This window comes from Mizuhopecten yessoensis, unplaced genomic scaffold, assembly GCF_002113885.1.
Source record: "Mizuhopecten yessoensis strain PY_sf001 unplaced genomic scaffold, ASM211388v2 scaffold4631, whole genome shotgun sequence".
In the NCBI taxonomy this organism is placed as follows: Eukaryota; Metazoa; Mollusca; class Bivalvia; order Pectinida; family Pectinidae; genus Mizuhopecten; species Mizuhopecten yessoensis.
Genome location: NW_018405643.1, coordinates 896,648 through 922,164, shown reverse-complemented (window position 1 = coordinate 922,164; position 25,517 = coordinate 896,648). Strand labels below are relative to the sequence as shown.

Here is a 25,517-nt window from a genome sequence, read left to right as displayed (position 1 = left end):
CGTCCATCCCTCATTTATCCAACAATGAGTCTCCTTTGTCCAACAATGTTCCAGACCAAAGAGATTTAAAATTCCTCTAACTGACTAGAAGGTGAACGTTTTAAGGAATTGATTTTCACTATTTCCCCTATTGGATCCTGCCCAGGGGGAGGGGGCACCCTACCCTGCGCTTATACGATATCTGTTTCACTTGACACAGTAACGCAGCAGACCACATATATATAATACATCCATTTATCTATTTTCTACTAGTGGCGCTTTAAAGGACAAACAGTACCGACGCTGCGCCACGGTATTAGTGCACAGGCCCTTCGGACCAGGTGAGCTAAAAATAATGGTCAGATACGTGTATTTACAATGATGGCAGACAGATTTGATGTTGGATGGTAATTATAAGCTGCATGTGATGCAGGGAAAGGAAACACAGTTTCCACATTACCAGTCAGCATGCTTCCATCTAAATCATAGAAACATCTGCAGAAAAAAATAGCATGAAAATCAATATTAGCATTTCAGATCACCAAATTTTTCCTGCAGTAAGCCCAGGTGGCAAATTATAAATATTTGCTTACTAACAATTTTACTTTGTTACTGGCTCTAACATATTCGATGGAATATACAACGCATTTTTTTTTTTTAAATTCAAATTTTTATAATTCAACATAGCTATCAAGACATTGCATTTGAGTCATAGATCAAAATATTTAAACGAGCAAAAAGGTCCAACAATATAACTTTTATCAATGGTGTTTATAAGTAACCCTCAGATCTTGCAAATTAAGACTTATTATTTCAGGTGGATTTTTCATTTGCAACGTGTGGGCATAATTACCTTTGCCCTACTTATAAAAAGACTGCCAAAGAAACATACATATGTATATCAGGGGGGAGGGGTGCAGTACTGTCAAGCTTTTGTACCACAAAACAGAGCAATTACGAAAAATGTTATAAAATAATGAAGAAAGTAACCCCCCTCCCCACACACACACTCTATTTTTAGTCATACACAATATATCCAAATTGCAGAAAATTTAAAAAAAAAAGTTTTATCAAAAGGTTTTGGGAGCCCTCCTCCTCTTTATCCCCTAAATCTCGGAATGGTCTCCAAGTTGGCCTGAATTTCATGTCTGACATATCATGACGGCATAACCCGAAGGGTTGTTTCTTTTTCTGTTTTTTATAAAACATGTATTTCGATGTATTGTCAAACAAAATTTGAATAAAACAAAGTTTAAGCCAATCCGAAGGTATGCATATATGCAAAAAAATAAAACTCATCGATGATAGCAACGAGAAGACCCAAATCGGCACCATTTCCTTTGGTATTTTCGGCTATATTGAAAAAAAGAAATCCAAGATTGCAAATGACACAGCTTGACTGATGGGTGTACCAAGTTTCATAGAGATATTTGAAATGTTTTTTCAAGCTGTGGTTGGGAAAAACTTGGAATCTGTCTTTTTGTATTGAGCGTATTTGTTTCCATGGTAAAATGAAATAAACTGTATGTTGAAATTTAGATATCCTTCATAGCAAAAGACACAACCAGGGTTCTAACCGTAAATATATATCACACAGAAATTTTGTGATGAATTATTGCTTATTTATGAAAAACCTTTAATCTTACTATCTTTTATTAAAATTATGTTCATATCTAGCAATTCAAGTGTGACTTAATACAAAACACGTTTATATGATTTGGCTATATACATGTGGCATTATTCTTAATTGTAATCACTATATATCCTTTGTGACATTTGAGATAAGACTCATGTGTGAAGTTTTTATACCCCTAAGTACGTTCTCTCCGTAAACTTACTTTCATAACTCATTACTATTGTCCATCATATTACACAACAGGAGTAGAACTTACAAGTATGAGCCTGTCACTAGCGATTATGTAAAATCTGTACATCTCAAATGTAAAAGATTTCTTTTATTTAACTTTAGATGTGGCTTTTTGCCCCTTGAAATTGAAAAAGGTAGGCATGCCCGCCCTGTGATTCCTGTCAATAATAGGTTATGTAAATTGTGCAACAATGATGTAGAAAACGAGTATAATTTTTTAATGGAATGTATATTTTATGATGAGCTTAGATCTGTTATTTTAACGAAAGCAAACAATGTATATGAATTTTTCAAAGATATGAACAAATTTGAACAGTTCAGATATGTGATGTGTGGACCAGTTCTCCAAAAGACACTAGCTACCCAACTTTCTCTTATGTGGAGGAGAAGAACTATGTTTCTCCCATATTAAATTATGTATAATAATTAGATGTGCAGGTATTGGGTGGGGGATATATAATTTGTCGGTGGGGATAGGCCCAACCACTCTTGTATATCTCTTACACTGATGGGGTACATGCTATTATATATATATGGAAATTATAGTCCTGCTACAAATAAAATGTTATCGAGCATAATTGTTTTTTATAGCAAGAGGCCCATGGGCCTTAACGGTCACCTGAGTCCTACAGTATATGTTTTTGTTGTTGAAATATGTACCAATTTGAGTAAAAAATTGTTAAGTATAACGTTAACTTAAGTTTGTCAGGACCATGAGCTGATCTTTCCTAGACCGATTTTCAGTAAGATCGGCCTATTAGAACTTGCTTTTAAGTTTGAAATAGGTATTTTCGAAATTGTATTTCTGATCGACCCGAAAAATAACAACACTTTGTCAGGACCATGAGTCGATCATTCCTACAAAGTTTCAGTTCAATCGGCCTAGCAGAACTTGACTTTAAGTTTGAAATAGTTTTTCAAAATGGCGGCCGTGGCGGCCATATTGGATTTCTGATCGACACGAAAAATAACAACACTTTGTCAGGACCATGAGTCGATCATTCCTACAAAGTTTCAGTTCAATCGGTCTAGCAGAACTTGACTTTAAGTTTGAAATAGTTTTTCAAAATGGTGAGCCTGAGAAACTTGTGCTCGAGGACGACATTGCAGCACTGTCATTTTCTGCCGTCGACATCGCCCACTTTGGTCTAATGAGTGGTCTACGCATGCCTTCATCAGGACTAGCATTTGTCGATGAGCATGTCGTGGCATCAGCTTCTTCAACACTAGATGCGATCAATTTACGATCCGTCACCTGGGAGCGCGTTAGAACCACCACTACCAGCGATGACAACACGCAGGCGTTAATCGCTCTGATAGAGGCCGGTATACCGGGAACCCGTCACGAGCTGCCTAGGCCACTGCAAGAATATTTCCCATTCCGCGATGACCTTCATACGGTTGATTGTGTAGTACTTTATAAAGACAGAATAGTCATTCCACCATCACTCCGGGAAGAAACCCTTGCCTCCCTGCATTCGGCACATCAAGGGGTGACATCTATGACTTCAAGAGCTAACGCGTCAATCTTCTGGCCTGGAATCACGCCTGCCATCGCCTCCCTACGCGCAACTTGTAACCACTGCAACCGTATTGCTCCATCTAACCCGAATGCACCACCGACTCCTTTGATAACTCCTGACTATCCATTCCAATGCGTGTGTGCAGATTTATTCCATTACATGGGCTGTAATTACCTAGTGGTAGTTGATCGTTATTCCAACTGGCCGGTGGTAGAGAAAGCCTCTGATGGTTCCAATGGTTTAACAGACTGTCTCCGAAGGACATTTGTTACTTTTGGTATCCCTGATGAACTAGCATCAGATGGTGGACCCGAGTTCACTTCTGCGGCCACACGTCGTTTTCTCAGGAACTGGGGCGTTCACCATAGACTGTCATCTGTAGCTTTTCCCCATAGTAACTGCCGTGCTGAAGTGGGAGTCAAAACAGTGAAGCGTCTGATCACTGGCAACACCAGTCCCAATGGCGACTTAAACACCGACGCATTCCAACGCGCTATTCTCCAGTATCGTAACACACCTGACAGAGACACAAAACTATCCCCTGCTATGTGCGTGTTCGGTCGTCCTATACGAGACTTTATTCCTATACCACCCGGTCGGTACATTCCACACAACACTTGGCTGGAGACTTTAGCAGCTCGCGAGGAGGCTTTACGGAATCGTCACATGCGAGAAAGTGAACGTTGGTCTGAACACACCAAACGCCTCTCACCTCTTGCAGTTGGAGATCATGTACGCATCCAAAATCAAGTTGGTCCTCACCCCCTTAAATGGGACAAGACTGGAATCATTACCGAAGTTCGCCAGTTTGATCAATATGTAGTTCGGGTTGACGGATCTGGCCGTGTTACCTTACGCAACAGGAAATTCCTAAGGAAGTATATCCCAGTCGTTACACCACCAGCGCGCTACACAATTGACAATCAAATTGGACTCTCCCATCGTACGACGTCTCCTGCTTCTAACGCCCCAGACACCGTCGTCGGTGAAGAGAGCAACCCTCCCCGTAAGGATACGAGTCCTCCACCATCCACACCGTTGACTACTAGAACCATACAACGTTCGCCTCGTTCATCATCTGATGTTGATCACCCTTCACCACCATTTGGTATTCGAGACATCTTCAGTCGACGTCATCTAGCGTTTGATTCTCCTGCAACCCCAGTGAGCAAAATCACCACACCCCCGGCAACGATGCCACCTATCTCGACACATACGCCACAAGCAGTAGTTCCGTCCCCTGTACCGATCCGGACTTCTGGTCGTGCCACAAAGAAACCAGCTTGGCATTCAGATTATAAAATGTCCAAATAACAATTGACTTGTTTCTACTTGGAACATTTCCTAAGTGTTATATCTGTTGTGCAACTTTTCACGGAGACTCAGTGCTTCATTTTGTTTATTTTAGGACAATTAGTCGGACATTTCTTAATAATTCTCATATTTCACATCAGTCTTTGTTCCTAGGACTAATACGAGTGACCCTATTACTTACGTGTACCAAAGACTTGGGGGAGATAGAGGATTGTATGTTATGATTAGTTTCTATACGTAATTCATGCTAATTATCATTGTGCAATTTACCACTACTTTGTGTGTCTTTTCAGACCGTGTTCATTGCTGAATAAACATATTTAAAGTAAACGGAACAGAGTCCCATTTAANACTGCAACCGTATTGCTCCATCTAACCCGAATGCACCACCGACTCCTTTGATAACTCCTGACTATCCATTCCAATGCGTGTGTGCAGATTTCTTCCACTACATGGGCTGTAATTACCTAGTGGTAGTTGATCGTTATTCCAACTGGCCGGTGGTGGAGAAAGCCTCTGATGGTTCCAATGGTTTAATAGACTGTCTCCGAAGGACATTTGTTACTTTTGGTATCCCTGATGAACTAGCATCAGATGGTGGACCCGAGTTCACTTCTGCGGCCACACGTCGTTTTCTCAGGAACTGGGGCGTTCACCATAGACTGTCATCTGTAGCTTTTCCCCATAGTAACTGCCGTGCTGAAGTGGGAGTCAAAACAGTGAAGCGTCTGATCACTGGCAACACCAGTCCCAATGGCGACTTAAACACCGACGCATTCCAACGCGCTATTCTCCAGTATCGTAACACACCTGACAGAGACACAAAACTATCCCCTGCTATGTGCGTGTTCGGTCGTCCTATACGAGACTTTATTCCTATACCACCCGGTCGGTACATTCCACACAACACTTGGCTGGAGACTTTAGCAGCTCGCGAGGAGGCTTTACGGAATCGTCACATGCGAGAAAGTGAACGTTGGTCTGAACACACCAAACGCCTCTCACCTCTTGCAGTTGGAGATCATGTACGCATCCAAAATCAAGTTGGTCCTCACCCCCTTAAATGGGACAAGACTGGAATCATTACCGAAGTTCGCCAGTTTGATCAATATGTAGTTCGGGTTGACGGATCTGGCCGTGTTACCTTACGCAACAGGAAATTCCTAAGGAAGTATATCCCAGTCGTTACACCACCAGCGCGCTACACAATTGACAATCAAATTGGACTCTCCCATCGTACGACGTCTCCTACTTCTAACGCCCCAGACACCGTCGTCGGTGAAGAGAGCAACCCTCCCCGTAAGGATACGAGTCCTCCACCATCCACTCCGTTGACTACTAGAACCATACAACGTTCGCCTCGTTCATCATCTGATGTTGATCACCCTTCACCACCATTTGGTATTCGAGACATCTTCAGTCGACGTCATCTAGCGTTTGATTCTCCTGCAACCCCAGTGAGCAAAATCACCACACCCCCGGCAACGATGCCACCTATCTCGACACATACGCCACAAGCAGTAGTTCCGTCCCCTGCACCGATCCGGACTTCTGGTCGTGCCACAAAGAAACCAGCTTGGCATTCAGATTATAAAATGTCCAAATAACAATTGACTTGTTTCTACTTGGAACATTTCCTAAGTGTTATATCTGTTGTGCAACTTTTCACGGAGACTCAGTGCTTCATTTTGTTTATTTTAGGACAATTAGTCGGACATTTCTTCATAATTCTCATATTTCACATCAGTCTTTGTTCCTAGGACTAATACGAGTGACCCTATTACTTACGTGTACCAAAGACTTGGGGGAGATAGAGGATTGTATGTTATGATTAGTTTCTATACGTAATTCATGCTAATTATCATTGTGCAATTTACCACTACTTTGTGCGTCTTTTCAGACCGTGTTCATTGCTGAATAAACATATTTAAAGTAAACGGAACAGAGTCCCATTTAGAGTCGAGGTCACATCAAGGGGTCAAAGCTTCACGTTACCACCATGCATTTCTGTACTGTAACTACCGCAATAAAAAGTGGTAGAAAATCTTAACCTTCCATTTATATCAGTAGGTAGCTAGTGGGTAAATATCATGACCCTGTGTATTCAGTTTTTTAAAAAGCTTTTCAAAGATAAAGAAGACAATAGAAGCCACACCATACAATAAATCAAGCCCACAGGCAGTTAGCCTCATGGAGGTAAGACAAAAAACAACAAAAATGGTATCACTTAAGAATAATTATTATTTTAATAATTATGTTATTCTTGCTTGAAGGAGTTTCCCTCACGTTTTCACATCCTTTATACAGAGATTCCATAACAGAATATACAAACTTAACAACTATACACTCACTATATACAGGGGACACAACTCATTGTTCACTATTACTACAGGGAACACAACTCATTGTTCACTATTACTACAGGGGACGTAACTCCTGCTTCACTAGAGCGGACACCATTTACAGGACACTAAAATTACCAACACTTGATTCTGTCAATTCAAAATTACGCCAAATTTGTTGGTTTCATTTACAATTTTGTTGACTGTAAGCATTCTATCTTCATCAGAATTTTACACCTGTCCATTCCAGTACAAATTGGACTCAATATGAATTTTAGAAAACTAAATATCTATCGTAAACAAGCATTCTGGGCTAAATTTCTCAAACTTTGTTTCACTAATTATTCTTAGTTTCACATGGTACGAAACAAAATACTTACTGTGACTGGGTTACTTTTTAATTTGTATTATTTTGTGTGGTTGGATGTTAAAAAGGTAATACAACCTTTCACTTTCGTTTTGTCAGAAAGATTGAATTATTCTTTTGACTTGGTATCTGTCTTCCTATTTGCCAGCCTACAAGTCTGACAGCATAATGAACCCCCCTTAAACTATTTTTTTACAATCATAGATGTGCTCTAATACAGTGAAAGGTATAACTTTACAAAAAATCAAAACATCAATGCTTTTACAAAAAATCAAAACATCAATGCTTTAGGGGAAGGGATATGCATGCCAACTAATAAATCTCCTCATTACCCCACATATTTTTATAAATGAAAATGGATTTTGTTAATTTTATTTAATCAATCTAGAAGTAATGAAGCCAAAATAAAATGTGTTAAACAGGTGAAATTTTCCAGTCAAACTTTTAAATTACACAATTTGTATGGAGAAAAGGGGAGATTCAGAGTACTTATAAAATGACATGTATTTTGTAATCAACAGCAGAGAGTATTGCCTGTATCTGGTTATACCATATATGGCATATTTGAACAATGGACTGTAGGCAAAGAGGAAAGAATTTAAAAATAAGCTTTGGTGTCTACATTATACACACACAAAAAACACCTAGAATATACTACATTTGTCAAGACGCCTTTCTACAAAATGTGTAAATAATGCTGTTATATTTTCCAACAGTGCTTATTTTGAAAATGTGACCCCCATTTTACTAATGTGTTATTGACTTTGAACTAGTAGTCAGATAAATTTAGCAACAATAGTGTTCACCGTTGTTATAAATGTGACAAGTGAATTGTAAATTATCGCCTGAGCTAACTTAAAATTAAGTCCAATCCTTTTTTTATCCAGGAAAAAGAAAATTGAAATAGATGCACAAAATAATAAAAAAAAAAAAAAAAAAGGGTCATCTTTCTGAACATGTATTTTTGTCATAAAGTCTGTGACGTTGTTGAAGTAAGACTGTAACTCTATATAAACATACAATACTACTGATGTGTGTATTGTTCAAATTTCAATATTTAAATACATATTTGTAACAACAATTAAGTACAGCACAAACTAAATATTTAATATGTCTAGACATCAAATTTGACTTTTTTTTTTTTTATTTTTGACCAGAATTGCTATCCAAGAGAGATTACCTATACCCATTTTAGATTCTGTCATTGGGATGCTGGAATCGGGTCTATATAGTTTCACAACATACCCTAACAATCTTGTTCTATCAACACTAAACCATCCAATTTATGAACAATCCCATTTTAAAATCGTTTCAATTTAGTAGTTAGTTTTTTCAATGATCAACTCCAGAATAATATTGTACATGACTGTTTGAACCAAAAATTACAAGGAACCCAACATATCAGGGTACAAAGAACATACACTCAATAGTCTAGATGTGATTGTCTACTCAGTACAAGAACACATTTACAATATAAAAATATCACTTTGCATAAATATGGTAAAGAAAGCACTATACCGTAGATGCATTTGTATTCCATGTACGTAATATATAATATTAGTACATCAATAATTTGAAGGATCATGATTGGATACGGCCATGTACCTTTGAAGCAGTTCTCAGAAGACAATGTTGTTCCCATACTAAATGTTCCTCCCCAGACCTATTAGAGAACTCTTCCTTCCGTAAAATGTCATACAGCTGTAGTACATTTCTAAATATATAGTATTATATATGTAAATAGTGTTTTAAGGATTTTAATGGCCCCCTCCAAGCCAGATGTATCTTAAAAATTAATAAATGTATCACAATTTGTATCAAATCGCAATTTATTTTTTGAACCATTAGTTCAATCAGCCCATCAAAATATTGATCTGATACACCAATGAGTTTTTTTTATTCTCAAGAATATTTTACTTTTTCCCGCCTGTGTAAACTGTAAATGAATTCACACAATGTAAACATACATACTATAGCAGTGATCTTAATCAGGCACTTTTTTGCCATTAATTACTTTGCTCAATTTCGATGATGCTATGCAGGGTTTTGTATATTTTGAGCGCTCCGATCCATCAAGGAGCTAATCCGTTAAAATTTGAAACTGTGGTAGAATAACCAGGTTTACAATAGTATATGTACAATGTATTTCATTTTCAATAATATCAACAAAAAAACTTGAAGATTAATTGATAGGCATGAAGGATTTTGTTTTGTTTTTGCAGAATGACTGCTTGTACATGTACCCTGTAAAGCTTGGCCAAGGCAGGCCTTCGAGGTCTTTGCCAGTTTTCCAAAAAATCAAATTTTGGCCAACTCTTGTCTCCTAACTGGTCCAAGCATTTGAAATGCGATAATTTAATGTGTTCATTATAGATTATTCAATTAATAAGAATACATTATGTCAAGAGAAAACACAAAAAATATCATCTAAACTTGTATGTTTCCAATAATTTCGTTTTCAGTAGGCAGATTTAAAAAAGAAATTGATTTTGTGTGTATTGTAGAACTTATTGCCGATGGGTAGTTTCAAATATTATCAGACGTGGCCTTGAACATCAAGTAATAAACTATTAAAGCATTCAGGTGAAGGCAGCTAGAAATTAGGTGCGATTAAAATGGCCAGGAATTTTCGGTGAAGGAGTTATTTTTACTTTGTCAAAGTTTCATAACAACTAATGATACATTTACTTTAGGCACCATTCACTTTCTGAAAGTGAACACAAAAGTCTTAATAATCTATGTCCTAGATGTGAACTTGTTTTACAATACACAAAATATTAGAAAAAACAAAAAATGAAACCTTGTTTATATTAAACTCATTATGTACCTGATAACTAGAAAAAATTCTGCTTTTTCACTGAATATCTGTAATACTTCCCTTTACATCTGAAAAATGTCAATTTCATATGCGAATACCTCTTCAGTTTTGGAGAAAAATACTCCCACTAAGTGTTCTTTGCCTGACTGTATTAGCTACAACACTGATTATGCTGTGTGCATTCATGGGCTGCAAAGGTTACAGGAACATCAGAAAATGTATACCATGATTAGTAATAACTTTCTAATAATTGCCTTCAGCATATAATAGGACAAATTTTAAATAATATATTCCATGATTGACAGAAAGACGTGAATCTAAAACTGAACTAATAATGATGAGAAGGTGAACACTGAACAGACTACACACAATCATCTGTGTCATGACTTGGCGTCAGAGTTGGGCACTTCAGTTGAGCTAGTAGATAAGGCAGTAGCTGCCAATATGCGTGGACTGGAGTCCCCGACGTGTGTCATAGAAACAGCCCCCCGACCTGCCGCCTGAACCATGTTTAATTTGTTAACAGTCTGCAACATTCCCACACCCTGGGCAGGAATACCCTGTCCTCCAGCCAGTTTCAGCCCAGGAGGAGGGGCTATTATACGGGCATACACAGCACCCGTTTGACCCTTGCCCTTCTGTGAACCCTTGCCCTGAGCCTTGGCTGGGTTGGGTATGATCTGTCCGGAGGGCAGCACGGTGGCCTGGGTGGCCTGACCATCAGGGATCTGGGGCTGTGAGATGAGGATGGTCGCCTGGCCAGGCTTGAGTCCGCCCTGCTGGCCCAGCACTGTCCGCACCACCTGGATGTTCTGACCTTGCTTCGGACTTGCCCCACTCATGATCTGGAGTGGCTTCCCACCGGAAAAACCTGCCAAGAAAATATTTTGATTTCAATAATGCAGTCGACCACTTACAATGAAATATCATTTTACTTGATTCAGATTATGATTTTTCTAAATCAAAAAACTTTCGTTTTCATCAGTCCATTTTTACACAACTGATCAGTATCCTGTAACCTCTCAGTGAACCCTAAACCACACCATGGTAAAGTACACCCAATGTTATCCCTACATCCACTTCCTAGTTCAAAAATACTGAACAACATCCATGATAGTTTGAAAATATGATTGAATCACTAGGTTAGTCTGAAGCCCCCTATTGATCTCAGTTAGGGCTGAAGAAGCTTTAAGGCAACCAGGAGGTCGCCGAAGGCTACCCGTGAGTAGCATTTATTGAGTGACATAGTTAAACCTGGTTAAATTTGAAAATATAGTTTTCATATGTTCATTTCAATTTAGTCTTGATAAGCTTTTTCAAATAACCTATTTTGTCACATCTGCATGACAACATGACAAGATTTGCCAGTAATGAATATCTAGTTCCTTACTCTGTGTGATTGTTGCATTGTTACTGGTCAGTCCTCCGGACGACTGCTGGACTATAAACTGAGGTAAGAGGCCAGCTTGACCTGCAGTGACCACCTTGGCCTGTGAGGATGCCGGCATGGCCCCAGGACGCAGAGTGATGCTGCCATGGGGAAGTTGAGTAACCACAATCCCGCCCTGCCCTGGAGTGACCACTTTAGGCTGACTGACCATCTGGACCATGGCCTGAGAGCCAACAGGTGTGGCTGTGTTGACCACTGAGGGGTTGGTAAGGCGTGAGTTTGTGGTGACCGTGTGTGTCGCAGGGCTTCCCATTGATGACTCTGAGGTAGCTTTCAACGTAAAACAAATCAGTCATGAGAATGAAATATATACTTATATTACTAATTAACAAATTTTTCCATCTATCCATTTCGCTACCAAACCACCCAGCCACCAAACCACCAATAAAGGAAATCATGAGAACTAACACTCTGTATCTGTATCTGAATCTAAGTCAAATCATCAAAATGCTGAAACTTTGAACAAAAGAGGGAACTGCTCCTCAACTGACACCTGTACAATCGTACCTGTGGATTTCTGGGGCTGTATAAGTGTCACCAACTCTTCAACATTTCTATACAATCCTTGCAATCTGACACCTGTACAACCCTATCTATGAGTGTCTGGAGCCAGACAGGTGGCACCCACCTCCTCTACTCAAACCCTAGCCAGGTGACACCTGTATAACTCTACCTGTGGTATGGGGCTGGGCAAGGGTCATCCCCCCTCAAATATATCATAAAAAGTTAGCCAGGTGACACCTGTATAACTCTACCTGTGGTACGGGGCTGGGCAAGGGTAATCCCCCCTCTTCAACTATATTATAAAAGGTTAGCCATGTAACACCTGTATAACCATACCTGTGGGTGTCCGGGGGTCTTCCCCCCTCCTCAAATATATTATGAAAAGTTAGCCATGTAATACCTGTGGGTGTCCGGGGATCATCCCCCCTCCTCAAATATATTATAAAAGGTTAGCCATGTAACACCTGTATAACCATACCTGTGGGTGTCCGGGAATCATCCCCCCTCAAATATATTATAAAAGGTTAGCCATGTAACACCTGTATAACCATACCTGTGGGTGTCCGGGGGTCATCCCCCCTCCTCAAATATATTATAAAAGGTTAGCCATGTAACACCTGTATAACCATACCTGTGGGTGTCCGGGGGTCATCCCCCCTCCTCAAATATATTATAAAAGGTTAGCCATGTAACACCTGTATAACCATACCTGTGGGTGTCCGGGGGTCATCCCCCCTCCTCAAATATATTATAAAAGGTTAGCCATGTAACACCTGTATAACCATACCTGTGGGTGTCCGGGGGTCATCCCCCCTCCTCAAATATATTATAAAAGGTTAGCCATGTAACACCTGTATAACCATACCTGTGGGTGTCCGGGGGTCATCCCCCCTCCTCAAATATATTATAAAAGGTTAGCCATGTAACACCTGTATAACCATACCTGTGGGTGTCCGGGGGTCATCCCCCCTCCTCAAATATATTATAAAAGGTTAGCCATGTAACACCTGTATAACCATACCTGTGGGTGTCCGGGGGTCATCCCCCCTCCTCAAATATATTATAAAAGGTTAGCCATGTAACACCTGTATAACCATACCTGTGGGTGTCCGGGGGTCATCCCCCCTCCTCAAATATATTATAAAAGGTTAGCCATGTAACACCTGTATAACCATACCTGTGGGTGTCCGGGGGTCATCCCCCCTCCTCAAATATATTATAAAAGGTTAGCCATGTAACACCTGTATAACCATACCTGTGGGTGTCCGGGGGTCATCCCCCCTCCTCAAATATATTATAAAAGGTTAGCCATGTAACACCTGTATAACCATACCTGTGGGTGTCCGGGGGTCATCCCCCCTCCTCAAATATATTATAAAAGGTTAGCCATGTAACACCTGTATAACCATACCTGTGGGTGTCCGGGGGTCATCCCCCCTCCTCAAATATATTATAAAAGGTTAGCCATGTAACACCTGTATAACCATACCTGTGGGTGTCCGGGGGTCATCCCCCCTCCTCAAATATATTATAAAAGGTTAGCCATGTAACACCTGTATAACCATACCTGTGGGTGTCCGGGGGTCATCCCCCCTCCTCAAATATATTATAAAAGGTTAGCCATGTAACACCTGTATAACCATACCTGTGGGTGTCCGGGGGTCATCCCCCCTCCTCAAATATATTATAAAAGGTTAGCCATGTAACACCTGTATAACCATACCTGTGGGTGTCCGGGGGTCATCCCCCCTCCTCAAATATATTATAAAAGGTTAGCCATGTAACACCTGTATAACCATACCTGTGGGTGTCCGGGGGTCATCCCCCCTCCTCAAATATATTATAAAAGGTTAGCCATGTAACACCTGTATAACCATACCTGTGGGTGTCCGGGGGTCATCCCCCCTCCTCAAATATATTATAAAAGGTTAGCCATGTAACACCTGTATAACCATACCTGTGGGTGTCCGGGGGTCATCCCCCCTCCTCAAATATATTATAAAAGGTTAGCCATGTAACACCTGTATAACCATACCTGTGGGTGTCCGGGGGTCATCCCCCCTCCTCAAATATATTATAAAAGGTTAGCCATGTAACACCTGTATAACCATACCTGTGGGTGTCCGGGGGTCATCCCCCCTCCTCAAATATATTATAAAAGGTTAGCCATGTAACACCTGTATAACCATACCTGTGGGTGTCCGGGGGTCATCCCCCCTCCTCAAATATATTATAAAAGGTTAGCCATGTAACACCTGTATAACCATACCTGTGGGTGTCCGGGGGTCATCCCCCCTCCTCAAATATATTATAAAAGGTTAGCCATGTAACACCTGTATAACCATACCTGTGGGTGTCCGGGAATCATCCCCCCTCCTCAAATATATTATAAAAGGTTAGCCATGTTACACCTGTATAACCATACCTGTGGGTGTCCAGGAATCATCCCCCCTCCTCAAATATATTATGAAAAGTTAGCCATGTAACACCTGTATAACCATACCTGTGGGTGTCCGGGGCTGGGCGAGGGTCATCACCCCTCCTCCACTGCCCTGTGATATTATGCTGATGGTTGGAAGTGCCCCCTGCTGGGTCTGTAACAGACCCTGGATCTGCTGTTGACCTTTGCCTCCTATCTGCACCAGCTGACCTCGGGGTTTTCCTGTAAACTGGACAGGTTTTCCTCCTGCTACCTGGTGTACCATGTTGCTGCCTAGAAATCAAATCCACCTTTTATATTCAGACAAATGCACAATTTTGGCAAACTATTGCTGTACACAACACAACTTCATGCAATATTACTTTTGCATTGATGTGGGGAAAATGTGAATTTGCAAACTGTTGAATTTGCCCTCTGGAGTTTATTAAGAATGTTAGCGTTTGTGTTTCATTTGTTAACTCATCGTACCTTAACCAAAAACCATGAAAAGGAAACTGCTGTGAAAATTGCTCTGTATACAGTTTTCTATTGTTGTAAGACATATATCCAACTTTCATATTTCTCAAGAATGAATGACTTTCCTAATTAAGTCCCCCTTTGTGGATAAAAGATGCCAATGGGACGTCGCTGAGTGCACCTACCTTGTATTTTAATGGTAGTACTCCGAGGAGATTGGGCTTGAGCCCTCTGTGCCGCTAACAAGTTACTGACAGAAACCATCTGGTTTCCGGCTACGAGGCGTGCCACTAGAGGTGCCCCAACACCAGTGGATGGCACTGTTGATGTGACATTGCTTGCATCGATCATAGTCTGGAGTCCAGAGGCAGTCGTGGCTACTGTTGAGGTCTTTTTGGTGACCAAGGTTGGGGTTTGGGAATGGGTAGGGGTGTGGGCTGGAGAGTGACTAGGAGTCCCACCCCGTGACCCGTGCAAGAGGAGCTCTGGGCAGATCTGTTGTCCCAAATTCTGGGCCAAGGCAGAGCTGCCCTGGGGGTTTGAGCCCATCAATGCTCGAACATTGTGCAGATTTAGCGTCTTTGAGACTCCAGTCGGTGTATCAGGCTGCGACTGTTGTAAGGCTGTAGAAACACTAACAGATGGCGACCTGTGGCTTCCTGGCGACAAACCTTCAGTGCAACAAAAACAAAATCTTAAGACAAACAATCACCAAATTCACTACTAAACTTCTCATTGAAATGAAGTTAAAAGTCATATAACATTTGTGTGCAAATATGGTTCATCATCTACATTTGAGGGTCCGGACCCTCTTAATCAATATGTATCTTGTTTAATAGAATACATATATTTAACCAAGTCTGATATGAGGATACAAAACTATTCACAAATTATAATTTACCTGTAATTTCATATTCTTTCAAATATTGAGTAACGGTTCAACTTTTGCTACATTTGCAGTATGAAAAAATGTGCAAATCATAAACCCTGTCAATTTAAAATATTGCATTTTTAGATAGAGAGTAAGTTCAGTCAATTGACTATTAAAAACGTTACCCTTCTGACAAGGACTTAGCTTAGATTATTATCTATTGACTCAAGACACCATAGAACTATTAATGGTGTTGTGTAAAATCTAAACATCACAATATTAGTTCCAGGAACACCATTTCAAAATAAAAGCACCATACTGTAGACAACATGATTGTTATGAGGAGCCAATAAAGGGTACCTTTAGTAGGTGTCCCAGGAAGGCTGCCTGCCTGCTGTAACTGCTGCTGTTGTTGCTGCTGTTGCTGCTGTAACTGCTGTATCTGGAACCTGATTGTGGCACCGGTCATGGCTGGCAGGCCACTCCCACTAGACAGGAGGTTGGCTGTAGTCCCAGACTTGTTCATGGCGGTGACCAGGGAGGAGGTCGCCCGAGGACTCCCTACGGCTCGGGGACTCACCTGTCCCACCACGGGGCTGCTTGGAGTACCCTTTGGTGTAGGACTGCCTGTAACCACAGGGCTGGAGGGTGTTTGACTGCTGTCTAGAGCATTTAAACTTTCTGTACTGGCACTGAGGGACTGAGTGAGGCGTGGACTACTGGCTGAGGTCAGGCTGGGGGTTGATGGAGTCTGGCTGGTCAACTCCTTCACTTTTTGCTGTATAAATCAATGGAACTCAAAAGTACTTTTTATAAATAGTTCAGCTTATAGCATGATTATCTTACATATAATCATATCATTGATTAACATAATGTATATAAGGTTCATATTTCAAAATATTATGCAGGAACATATTAATAAACTATGGCATGCTTAAGTGAGTTATACATTAACTTTGAGATATCACCCACATCTGAAGCATCATGTTCATAGAACATCTGCTTTAATTCAGTGTAGGAAATTGATATGCTCATCCAGATTACAGAAATGATTATTCAAGGTTTTAAAGATAAATCCTGGCAAGGTTTTACAAAGGAGTACATGTGATGTTGCTCAACTATACATCATCACTATAGGTAATGTACATCTGGAGCACACACATATTTTCAAATCCTGTGGATTAGGTGTACAAACAACATGCATTTGAAAAAAATGTTCATTATATAACATTTACTTCTACTTACTTACTTCGAGGTTCTAATATACCGCTTTATCACAACCTAGTTCATAGGTCGTCTCAAAGTGGTTCACAAATTATTATCCATGCTTCTAGCGCCTTTGCAACCAGCCAATATCTTTCTCAACTCCCTGGGGAGCATACAGCCGGTGCTGCCGTTTCGGCGCCTAAAGCTAGTATTCTACAATTCTAGCACTGCCCAACCACATACTCATTTACAGCTGAGAAGACTTGAACAAGCGGAGTAAAGTATCTTGCTCAAAGATAAAACACAGTGCCGTGACAAGACTCGAACATGCATTTTTAAAGAACATTCATTATATTTAACATTTACTTCTATTCTCTATGAAGACATAAACCTGTCAATGAAAAGATCAAATAGGCTGGAACCTACTGTTTTCTGAGCTTTGGGCTTCTGGAGTGATTTCCTGGCTTTTTGGGCCGCAGCATGTGCTTGGTGAATCCGTTCTAAGTCAGAAATAAAAGCAAAGATTAACTTATGGAAATTCAATGCATCAAGTTAAAATGAAAACTGAAGATCACATTAAACTGATAATTATCCACTTAACCCTTCCACCACTGTAGACCATAATGGACTCATCCATATCAATACATGGTAGGGTCTAGTAAAGTTACATAGGGGTGAAATGTTTAAATGTAAGTATCAATTTTCTTTGTTACACTCCACAGAGACCGAAAAGGCACAACTAGCCAATGTCAACTGAAAAAACGGAATCTCATGACATAGTCAAGAGAAGCCCTACGAGTTATCCCACTTGAGATCTTTATCTCCTGATATTACAAAACCTAGGATTGAACTGTTCAGCCTTTAGGAAATAAGTTTTATAAAACCTTTAATGCTACCAGTATCAAGACTAAGGCCCCTTTCACATATCCGAGTTGAAACGGTTAAACCTGTAAAGAAAACGGCAGGCACAGATCTGAACCGAGGCTGACCTCAGGAATATTCGGCACGGGTAGATTTAGGGGTCCAGGCGTATCTGACCAAAACTAAATTGCTGACTATTGGTAGTTTGCGCTGTGTTATTTTCTCGGAAACTGTGCATTTTGAGCTCTGCTTATAGAACGGTCAAAGTGCGTTTGTTTAATGTGGAATATTTCTGCGCCACCTGTGTACCGTTTCACCTGGGATACAGGAATGTAACCAAAAATAACTGCAGTGATCTAACTATGGAGTTTGTAGTCGGTACTGTGTAGGACTTACCAAACTCATCCTCTGCACGGCTCCGGTGGAGGTAGATCCAGAGCTTCCTGTTGACGTCGTACTTGACACAGGGGTCCTTCTCCGAGTGGAGTCTGTCCAGAGCCCCACTCACCACCACATTGATCTGGACAGATAACAATGTAACATAAGCATTCTGCATCTCCTACGTCATTTTTACATACATGTTCATAATATGAATCTTTGTTGGAATTATGTACGACATGTTCTATGCTGGCAACCATATCGCCCTGTTGTGAAGACTCCAAAATGTAAAAATGTGAGAAGAATTGGCATAAACATTTAACCTTCACAAAAATAAAGTCTTAAACCGATTTGTAAAATTTCCATCTACATGCACATTCTAAACTTTCAATTTTGGGAAATATTCCGAAAACCAGCGTCATGTGTTTTTCTAACGAACAAAACACATATATAGAAATGATTCATATAAAAAAGACCTTATAAAAAATGTTATGTTAATGATATCATTTGTCAAACAGAATTTTGGCGTTATAAAAGGATACAGCTATATGTACAACAAAGAAATCGTGAAGAAGGAAAAGGAAAGGGGATCTTGAAATATCCTGGCAATAAATGAGGTTTCATATGGAAACTAAGGAAATTATATTGAAGTTCTACTTTATACAAATTTCTTTGAGTCTCTAAAATTCTAGTTTCAAATTTCAATTTTGTCAAACTTTTGAACTACCTAATAAAACAAAACAAAACCAATTGGTATATTATGTCTGTTACATGATAAATGCATACCTGAGCATCTGATACACCAGGCGCTAAGAACTGAGAATCTTTCAGCAGCTCACAAATGTCACCACGCGTTCCTTCTCCATTTGGTAATCGGGCAGCAGCATCTCGAACTGTAAATATCATTGTAATTTTTTATTTAATAAGATATATCAAGACAATAATTTACTCTACATTATATGCAAACTATCATTATTTTGGAAATTTATCGTCATGGAAGGAGACGAAGACATTTTTTTTTTTAAATTTCACAATGCATGCACTCTGTTAAAACCAGATGTGTATTCCGCTCCAATACTCTACCATACATGTGATATCTCCAGATATGACCTGGTTTGGTTTATTTTGTTTTGTTTAACGTCCTATTAATGTCCGGATTGCGAACCAGATTTCCTTACTAGACTCGCCCCCCGCATATATAACAAAAAATTGTGTGCACACGACAACTGTACAGAAAGAGTTAAGAATGTGCCTCCATGTGCGGTGTGCAGTCTGCGACGTTAGGCACTAGTCCGATGCCCACGACTAGTAAATTTAAGTCTGGACTAGTATTGAAAATATTTAACTAGTCCGACTGGACTAGTGGCAATTTTCCTCCAAAATAATGGAAATATTATTAACGGTATATATTTTGTACTATAAAAACTTGTCACAAGATTTAATCCTATCGTAAAATATGGTATTCGTCGAAGCTTCAAAGTTTCGATGAGCGATTGCGAGACTGGGTTCCGGATTTTAGTAGTCACCAAACATTACTTCCGGTTTATAACCACGTGAAACCAAGCATGGCCATATGTTGCTAAGTTGGAGGAAAGGTCCAAAACCAGCTAAGCCTGTTCGTGAACAGACAGAAAAAATTGCTCCAACACGAAAGAAAAATTTACGGTTCTGGCTATTGCTTAAAGGCTTGATGGAAACAACAGTAATACTGTATTAGAGATAATTGGTGATCACGTTCCGTAAGACATTTTGTTTCGATTTCTAATAATTTTCCAATTTAGATCACAATTTACACTTCATGCTGTAAAAAAGACCAGTCTGTAATTTGGACTAGAAAATTCACAGTTGGACTATTAAAATTATGGGTTCACTAGTCCAAATGACTAGTAAGGAAAATAGTTAACGTCACAGACTGGGTGTGTATGCATGCATGCATGCGTGTATGTGTGCCGGAGACAGGGTATGTTGGTGTATTTGCCTCCTCGTGATAGCCTGGATCTGATGCCGACTTTATAGTGCCATCTCACTGAAATACCATGCCGAAGGCACCCAGTACAGCATTCCGCCCGGTCACATTATACTGACAATGGGTGAACCAGTTGTTGATGAATGTTAAGCAGGTTATAGCAACTACTTCGCTTAAGATATGACCTGGGCCTGTATTCATGAAAATATTCACATGCTCAACCTTAGATTTTTTGCTTGAGCCTAATTTCTAGATCCCCTGGTAATTCTATAATACTTACATGATGTACTTCATATTTTGACAAAAATTTGGAAGAATTCAGGAGATATTTCAGGGTTTACACCTGACGTTTTTACCACGTCAGTTGATTTATGAATACAGGCCCTGGGCATCAAGACAGCCATCCCTTGTTTCTCCCTTTCTGGCATGGATCTGACTATCATAATAAATTTCTATTGCCCTTTCGTCAAACCAAACTTTTAAGAAAAATAATAATGCTGCAGGGCGAAACCTGTCTTCACTGAGCCACCGACGCGAGCAACTGAACAGGCTAATAAGATTAACAAGCTAACCTGACCAGTAGTGACCGCTCGTGCTGTTACAGTACGTTACCCTAAAAATAAGGTAAAAATTGAGATGGTTATGATAGAAATAACATTATGCTGTGATGCCGCAATAAAACTCCCAACTTAAAATCAAATCTCCCAACTTCAAAACTCAAAATGCCTGTTAGAGATTAACAATGCATGCTCCCTCACTGTTATACATACCCTGAGTGAGGATGGTGACAAAGGAAGGCCTGTTAGAGATTAACACTGCATGCTCCCTCACTGTTATACATACCCAGAGTGAGGATGGTGACAAAGGAAGGCCTGTTAGAGATTGACAATGAATGCTCCCTCACTGTTATACATACCCAGAGTGAGGATGGTGACAAAGGAAGGCCTGTTAGAGATTAACAATGCATGCTCCCTGGCTTTGTTCATGGCGTTCTCCTTGCTGTAGACCCCCTTCACAGGTCCTACCACAGACTCGTAGCCATGCATTTTATATGTAAAGGCTTTGTGAGGGTTCTCAAATCGTCTCTTTTCCTGAAATTCAAAACCAAGCAAACTGTTAAAATTGTGTTTGAAATCTAAGAATCATACTCAGAAAGCCAACAGTATCACTATAACAAATAACCAACAAGGCAGACAATCCATAGTCCCTCACCGGTAATAATTTCTATATTTCAGTACACCTATGTCTTGCACTCTGCACTATGCTATCCAAAGATTTCTTTGTGCACCAAATCTGGTTACTCCAGGTGAAATAGTACAGAATATATGCCCTGGACAAACTTTTTCAAAAGTTAAGGTCAATGGTCAAGTGATAGGTCACAGTGACTTAATTCTTGCACTCTGCACTCCGCTATCCCAATATGTCCCTTTACACCAAATCCTGTTCAATGAAATCCATCTTGTTTGACAGGCAATTATGCTTCTTCTTCAATGCAAGTGAACCCATGCCCCAAGCAAGAAGTTCCAGCAACTAGTAGTGTAGGAGATAGAGCCTGGACAAACTTTTTCTTTGATGTAGGTCAAAGGTCAAAATGTAGGTCAGAGTGACCTACTTTTGATACATGACACACCGCCTCACCAAGGTGAACCCATACACCAAGGTGAACCCATACACCAAGTATGAAGTTTCAGTGACTAGTAGTGTAGGAGATAGAGCCTGGACAAACTTTTTCTATGATGTAGGTCAAAGGTCAAAATGTAGGTCCGAGTGACCTACCTATGATACACGACACACCGCCTCACCAAGCTGAACCCATACCTCAAGTATGAAGTTCCAGTGACAAGTAGTGTAGGAGATAAGAGCCCAGACAAGATAGGGGAAGGACTGACAGACATGACCCGGTTCCCCCTGGGAGACTAATAACCCTTTCACCACTGTAGATCATAATGGACTCATCCATATCAATGCATGGTGAATCTACTAAAGTTACATAGGGGTGAACGGGTTAATGAAATAAGAGGACTATTCTATCTATCTATTTATCTATCTATCTATCTATATGTTATACTCCACAGAGACCAAAATGGCTATAATAAGGAATCATCTTCATTGCCTCATTTGCATTTGTAACTTTTCATGTACAATCAAATCTGCCTTAACAGCCTTCTGGAACTAATAGTCACATTCTGTAAGTAGTCAGTTGCATGTCTGCAAGATGAAAATAACAAACACGGTAAGTAATAGCACTAGAATAAAAGGCCACCTGATACAGCCAATGGCCACAAAAATACATTCGTTATTGTAACATTTAACTAGTTCAAGTGGCTAGAAACCTGCTTATGCTGACAAATGATTGATGTGTAAACATGCTTTCACTGACACCATTGTAGACTAAGTATCCCCTCTGGCTGGTCTACTGTAACTTGGTTATTATGTTGGGGGCAGAACATTTAGACAAGGTTATATTGATCTTCACATATATCACCATCTTTGTAATGCTGGTTATTCAGAAGAAGTGTTTAAATATTTAAACACAGTTGACCTCTGTACCCTTGAATAAGGACTTGATAGACTTTCACCTGTGCATACTACTGGCTAAATATAAGATGCACTATGACTAAACAGACACTTTGATCTCAGTTTTTCTTTTACAAATGAATCTAAACCTGAATTAAGAGGCCCCCTTTCCTATGCAGCCAGTCTGTCATGACTGGCTGCTTAATACAGGTTTAGATTCGCTAAAGGCATCTGTTTCACATAAAGAAGGTGCTTAATGCATTATTATGGCATTTTGTACAAGCTCATTGCTGCTGCAAAATATAATGACATTGTTTTTGAGAAGACAGATGTAAGATGAAGCACTATAATTACCTGTTCTCTAAACGTGTTCTTTTCCTCCTCTGATGTGGCTCGCACCACGAACGAAGTCCAACTGAAACGTACAGCAGTAATTAATGAACGTGACACACACCAAACACATAAATATATAGAATATGCTTGTCTCTCATTTCCCTGTGTGTAAGATAGAGCTGTCCAGGGTAGGAAAGGGGTGTAGGAAATTTCTATCTTACACCCCATTTCATGTGACGCGAAGTCAAAATGGCTCGACAATGACGTGACGTCACAAATTTGGAACTCTCCGATGCCGCAATGTGGAAAAGGCGACGTGATGAAATTAAAACCTTTTACTATATAATTACCGTACACATTAGAAAGATGTGATTAATTTTTCTGCGCAAACATTGTTTGCAAATATGGGATATGCTTAATCTTGGATTCGTTTTCGTCTAAAACGCTCAGGGAAAAATTGATATTTTCAAAATGGTGGCCAGTCCAAACGCATTTCTATGGTTTCTGGGCTTATTCTGGTGGTTGGATTGAGAGAAAAATACTCTTTCATGCCCAAGGGCGTAGGATAGGGACATTCCACCCTCGGGATTTTCAAATGTGGCAAAAACCCTGGCTTCCTATAATTGTATTGCAGACTGCAAGATAATTATCTCTGTTAACTTAAGATCAAAATTTCCTACAGTAGTTGCAAATATATATATCATATTTTTCTTCAGGAGTTTAAAATTGTCTCAAACAATAGCGATATTCCCTCAAAACTGAACATTATGTTTATCTTAATTAACTGTCTTTTTAATGTGACAAATAACTATGTCTAGACAAAAACTATTTTCCCCTTTAGAAGTCAATGCAATGTAATTGACCTGACAAATATTATAAGCCTATACACGATCAAAATATACTTAAAATATAATGTAAATGACATTAATCAATATATTTTGGCTATTTTGATTTACAGAATGTATATATGACTTGAACCTTCTTCATAAAAAGTTTTAAGACATATTGTAATGGACTAAAATAAAATAAATTGTGTACTTAGACGTTTAGAAATAAACAATCACCATTATCCTTATCGACTGAAGGGGGCAAAATTACAAAGCAAAGGCTAAGTGCAATAAGTATTTTAAAGAAATTATCTGTTGACCTTTGACCCTTATCACTCGGGTCCTCAATAGATTTGCGGAGGCAATGATGACCTCTGACCCCTACCACTGTGGTACCGTACATCTTTGTGGAAGCAATGGTGACCTATGACCCTTGCCCTACCATTGAGATACCATACATCTTTGTGAAGGCTATGGTGACTTATGACCCTTGACCTTAACACTGAGCTACCATAAACCCTTCTGGAGGCAATGATGACCCTATGACCCCGACCCTACCATTGAGATACCATAGACCTTTATGGAGGTGACCTCTCACTTCTAACCCCGAGTACTGTAATGTTCTACATACCTTCGAGGAGGCGGAGGTGATCCTTGACCACTGTCGTTGAGTTCAGTTGATGAATCCTTCCGGTTTGACTTCCAGAGTTTGAAAAGTTCCAGGAGAGTTTCATCCGAGTCGCGACCAACTCCAATCCAACGCCACTGCTGGGCTCGCTCCTTGTAGTCCACGAAAGGGACAAAGTTGTCTGGTGTAGCGCCTGAAGTCATAAACACATGCATGGGTAATATAACAATCCGTATGACCACTTCAGCATATTGACCTCCAATTGACGAAAATATCCCATATAAAACAAAATACTGAGATTAACCAATATATGAAGATATTAGGGTTACATTCACGTATCCCGGTTGAAACGGTACGTGTGGTGCAGAAACATTCCACGATAAACGAACACACTTGGACCGTTTTGTAAGCAGAGCTAAAAATGCAGTTTTGGAGAATAAAAACCAATGTATCAAGAATATTATCCCCTTCTTTCATGCGTCCACTGAATTACATAATGTATTTTAACAAGAGGCCCATGGGCCTTAACGGTCACCTGAGTCTATAGTATTTATTTTTGTTGTTGAAATATGTACCAATTTGAGTAAAAAATAGTATAATGTTAACTTAACTTTGTCAGGACCATGAGCTGATCATTCCTAGACCAATTTTAAGTGAGATCGGCCTATTAGAACTTAGTAGCAAAATAGCGGCCATGGCAGCCAAATTGTATTTCTGATTGACCCGAAAAATAACAACACTTTGTCAGGACCATGATTCGATCATTCCTACAAAGTTTCAGTTCAATCGGCCAAGTAGATCTTTACTTTAAGTTTGAAATAGTTTACCAAAATGGCAGCCGTGGTGGCCATATTGGATTTCTGATCGACC

The 25,517-nt window shown here is 39.9% G+C and overlaps 3 protein-coding genes across 6 annotated transcripts in view; 2 read left to right on the top strand and 1 right to left on the bottom strand.

Moving 5' to 3' along the window:
- The first annotated feature begins 3,012 nt into the window (after positions 1 to 3,012).
- Positions 3,013 to 4,683, top strand: LOC110449551 (uncharacterized protein K02A2.6-like). The gene has a single exon (XM_021496498.1). It carries the CDS (start codon positions 3,013 to 3,015, stop codon positions 4,681 to 4,683), a length of 1,671 nt encoding a protein of 556 aa, XP_021352173.1.
- LOC110449565 (uncharacterized protein K02A2.6-like) lies at positions 3,398 to 6,562 on the top strand. The gene is made up of 2 exons (XM_021496513.1): positions 3,398 to 3,427; positions 5,035 to 6,562. The coding sequence occupies exon 2, from the start codon at positions 5,136 to 5,138 to the stop codon at positions 6,288 to 6,290; it is 1,155 nt and encodes a 384-aa protein (XP_021352188.1). The 5' UTR covers positions 3,398 to 3,427; positions 5,035 to 5,135; the 3' UTR covers positions 6,291 to 6,562.
- A 769-nt stretch (positions 6,563 to 7,331) lies between these two features.
- The window catches only part of LOC110449531 (nuclear factor related to kappa-B-binding protein-like), a 30,887-nt gene continuing 12,701 nt past the window's right edge, over positions 7,332 to 25,517 (bottom strand). For all 4 annotated transcript variants that reach the window (XM_021496462.1, XM_021496464.1, XM_021496463.1 and 1 more), the window contains 11 exons: positions 24,651 to 24,840; positions 23,214 to 23,274; positions 21,259 to 21,433; positions 19,163 to 19,269; positions 18,395 to 18,518; positions 17,564 to 17,637; positions 16,292 to 16,709; positions 15,246 to 15,731; positions 14,668 to 14,877; positions 11,601 to 11,930; positions 7,332 to 11,081 (listed from right to left, as the gene is read on the bottom strand). In XM_021496462.1, the coding sequence (XP_021352137.1) occupies positions 10,591 to 11,081; positions 11,601 to 11,930; positions 14,668 to 14,877; positions 15,246 to 15,731; positions 16,292 to 16,709; positions 17,564 to 17,637; positions 18,395 to 18,518; positions 19,163 to 19,269; positions 21,259 to 21,433; positions 23,214 to 23,274; positions 24,651 to 24,840 (2,666 nt within the window). In that variant the 3' untranslated portion in view covers positions 7,332 to 10,590. The remainder of the gene's footprint in view (positions 11,082 to 11,600; positions 11,931 to 14,667; positions 14,878 to 15,245; positions 15,732 to 16,291; positions 16,710 to 17,563; positions 17,638 to 18,394; positions 18,519 to 19,162; positions 19,270 to 21,258; positions 21,434 to 23,213; positions 23,275 to 24,650; positions 24,841 to 25,517) is intronic.

Coding starts and splice junctions, on each gene's coding strand:
- LOC110449551 (XM_021496498.1), top strand. CDS start 3,013: ATGCCTTCATCAGGACTAGCATTTGTCGATGAGCATGTCGTGGCATCA.
- LOC110449565 (XM_021496513.1), top strand. CDS start 5,136: ATGGGCTGTAATTACCTAGTGGTAGTTGATCGTTATTCCAACTGGCCG.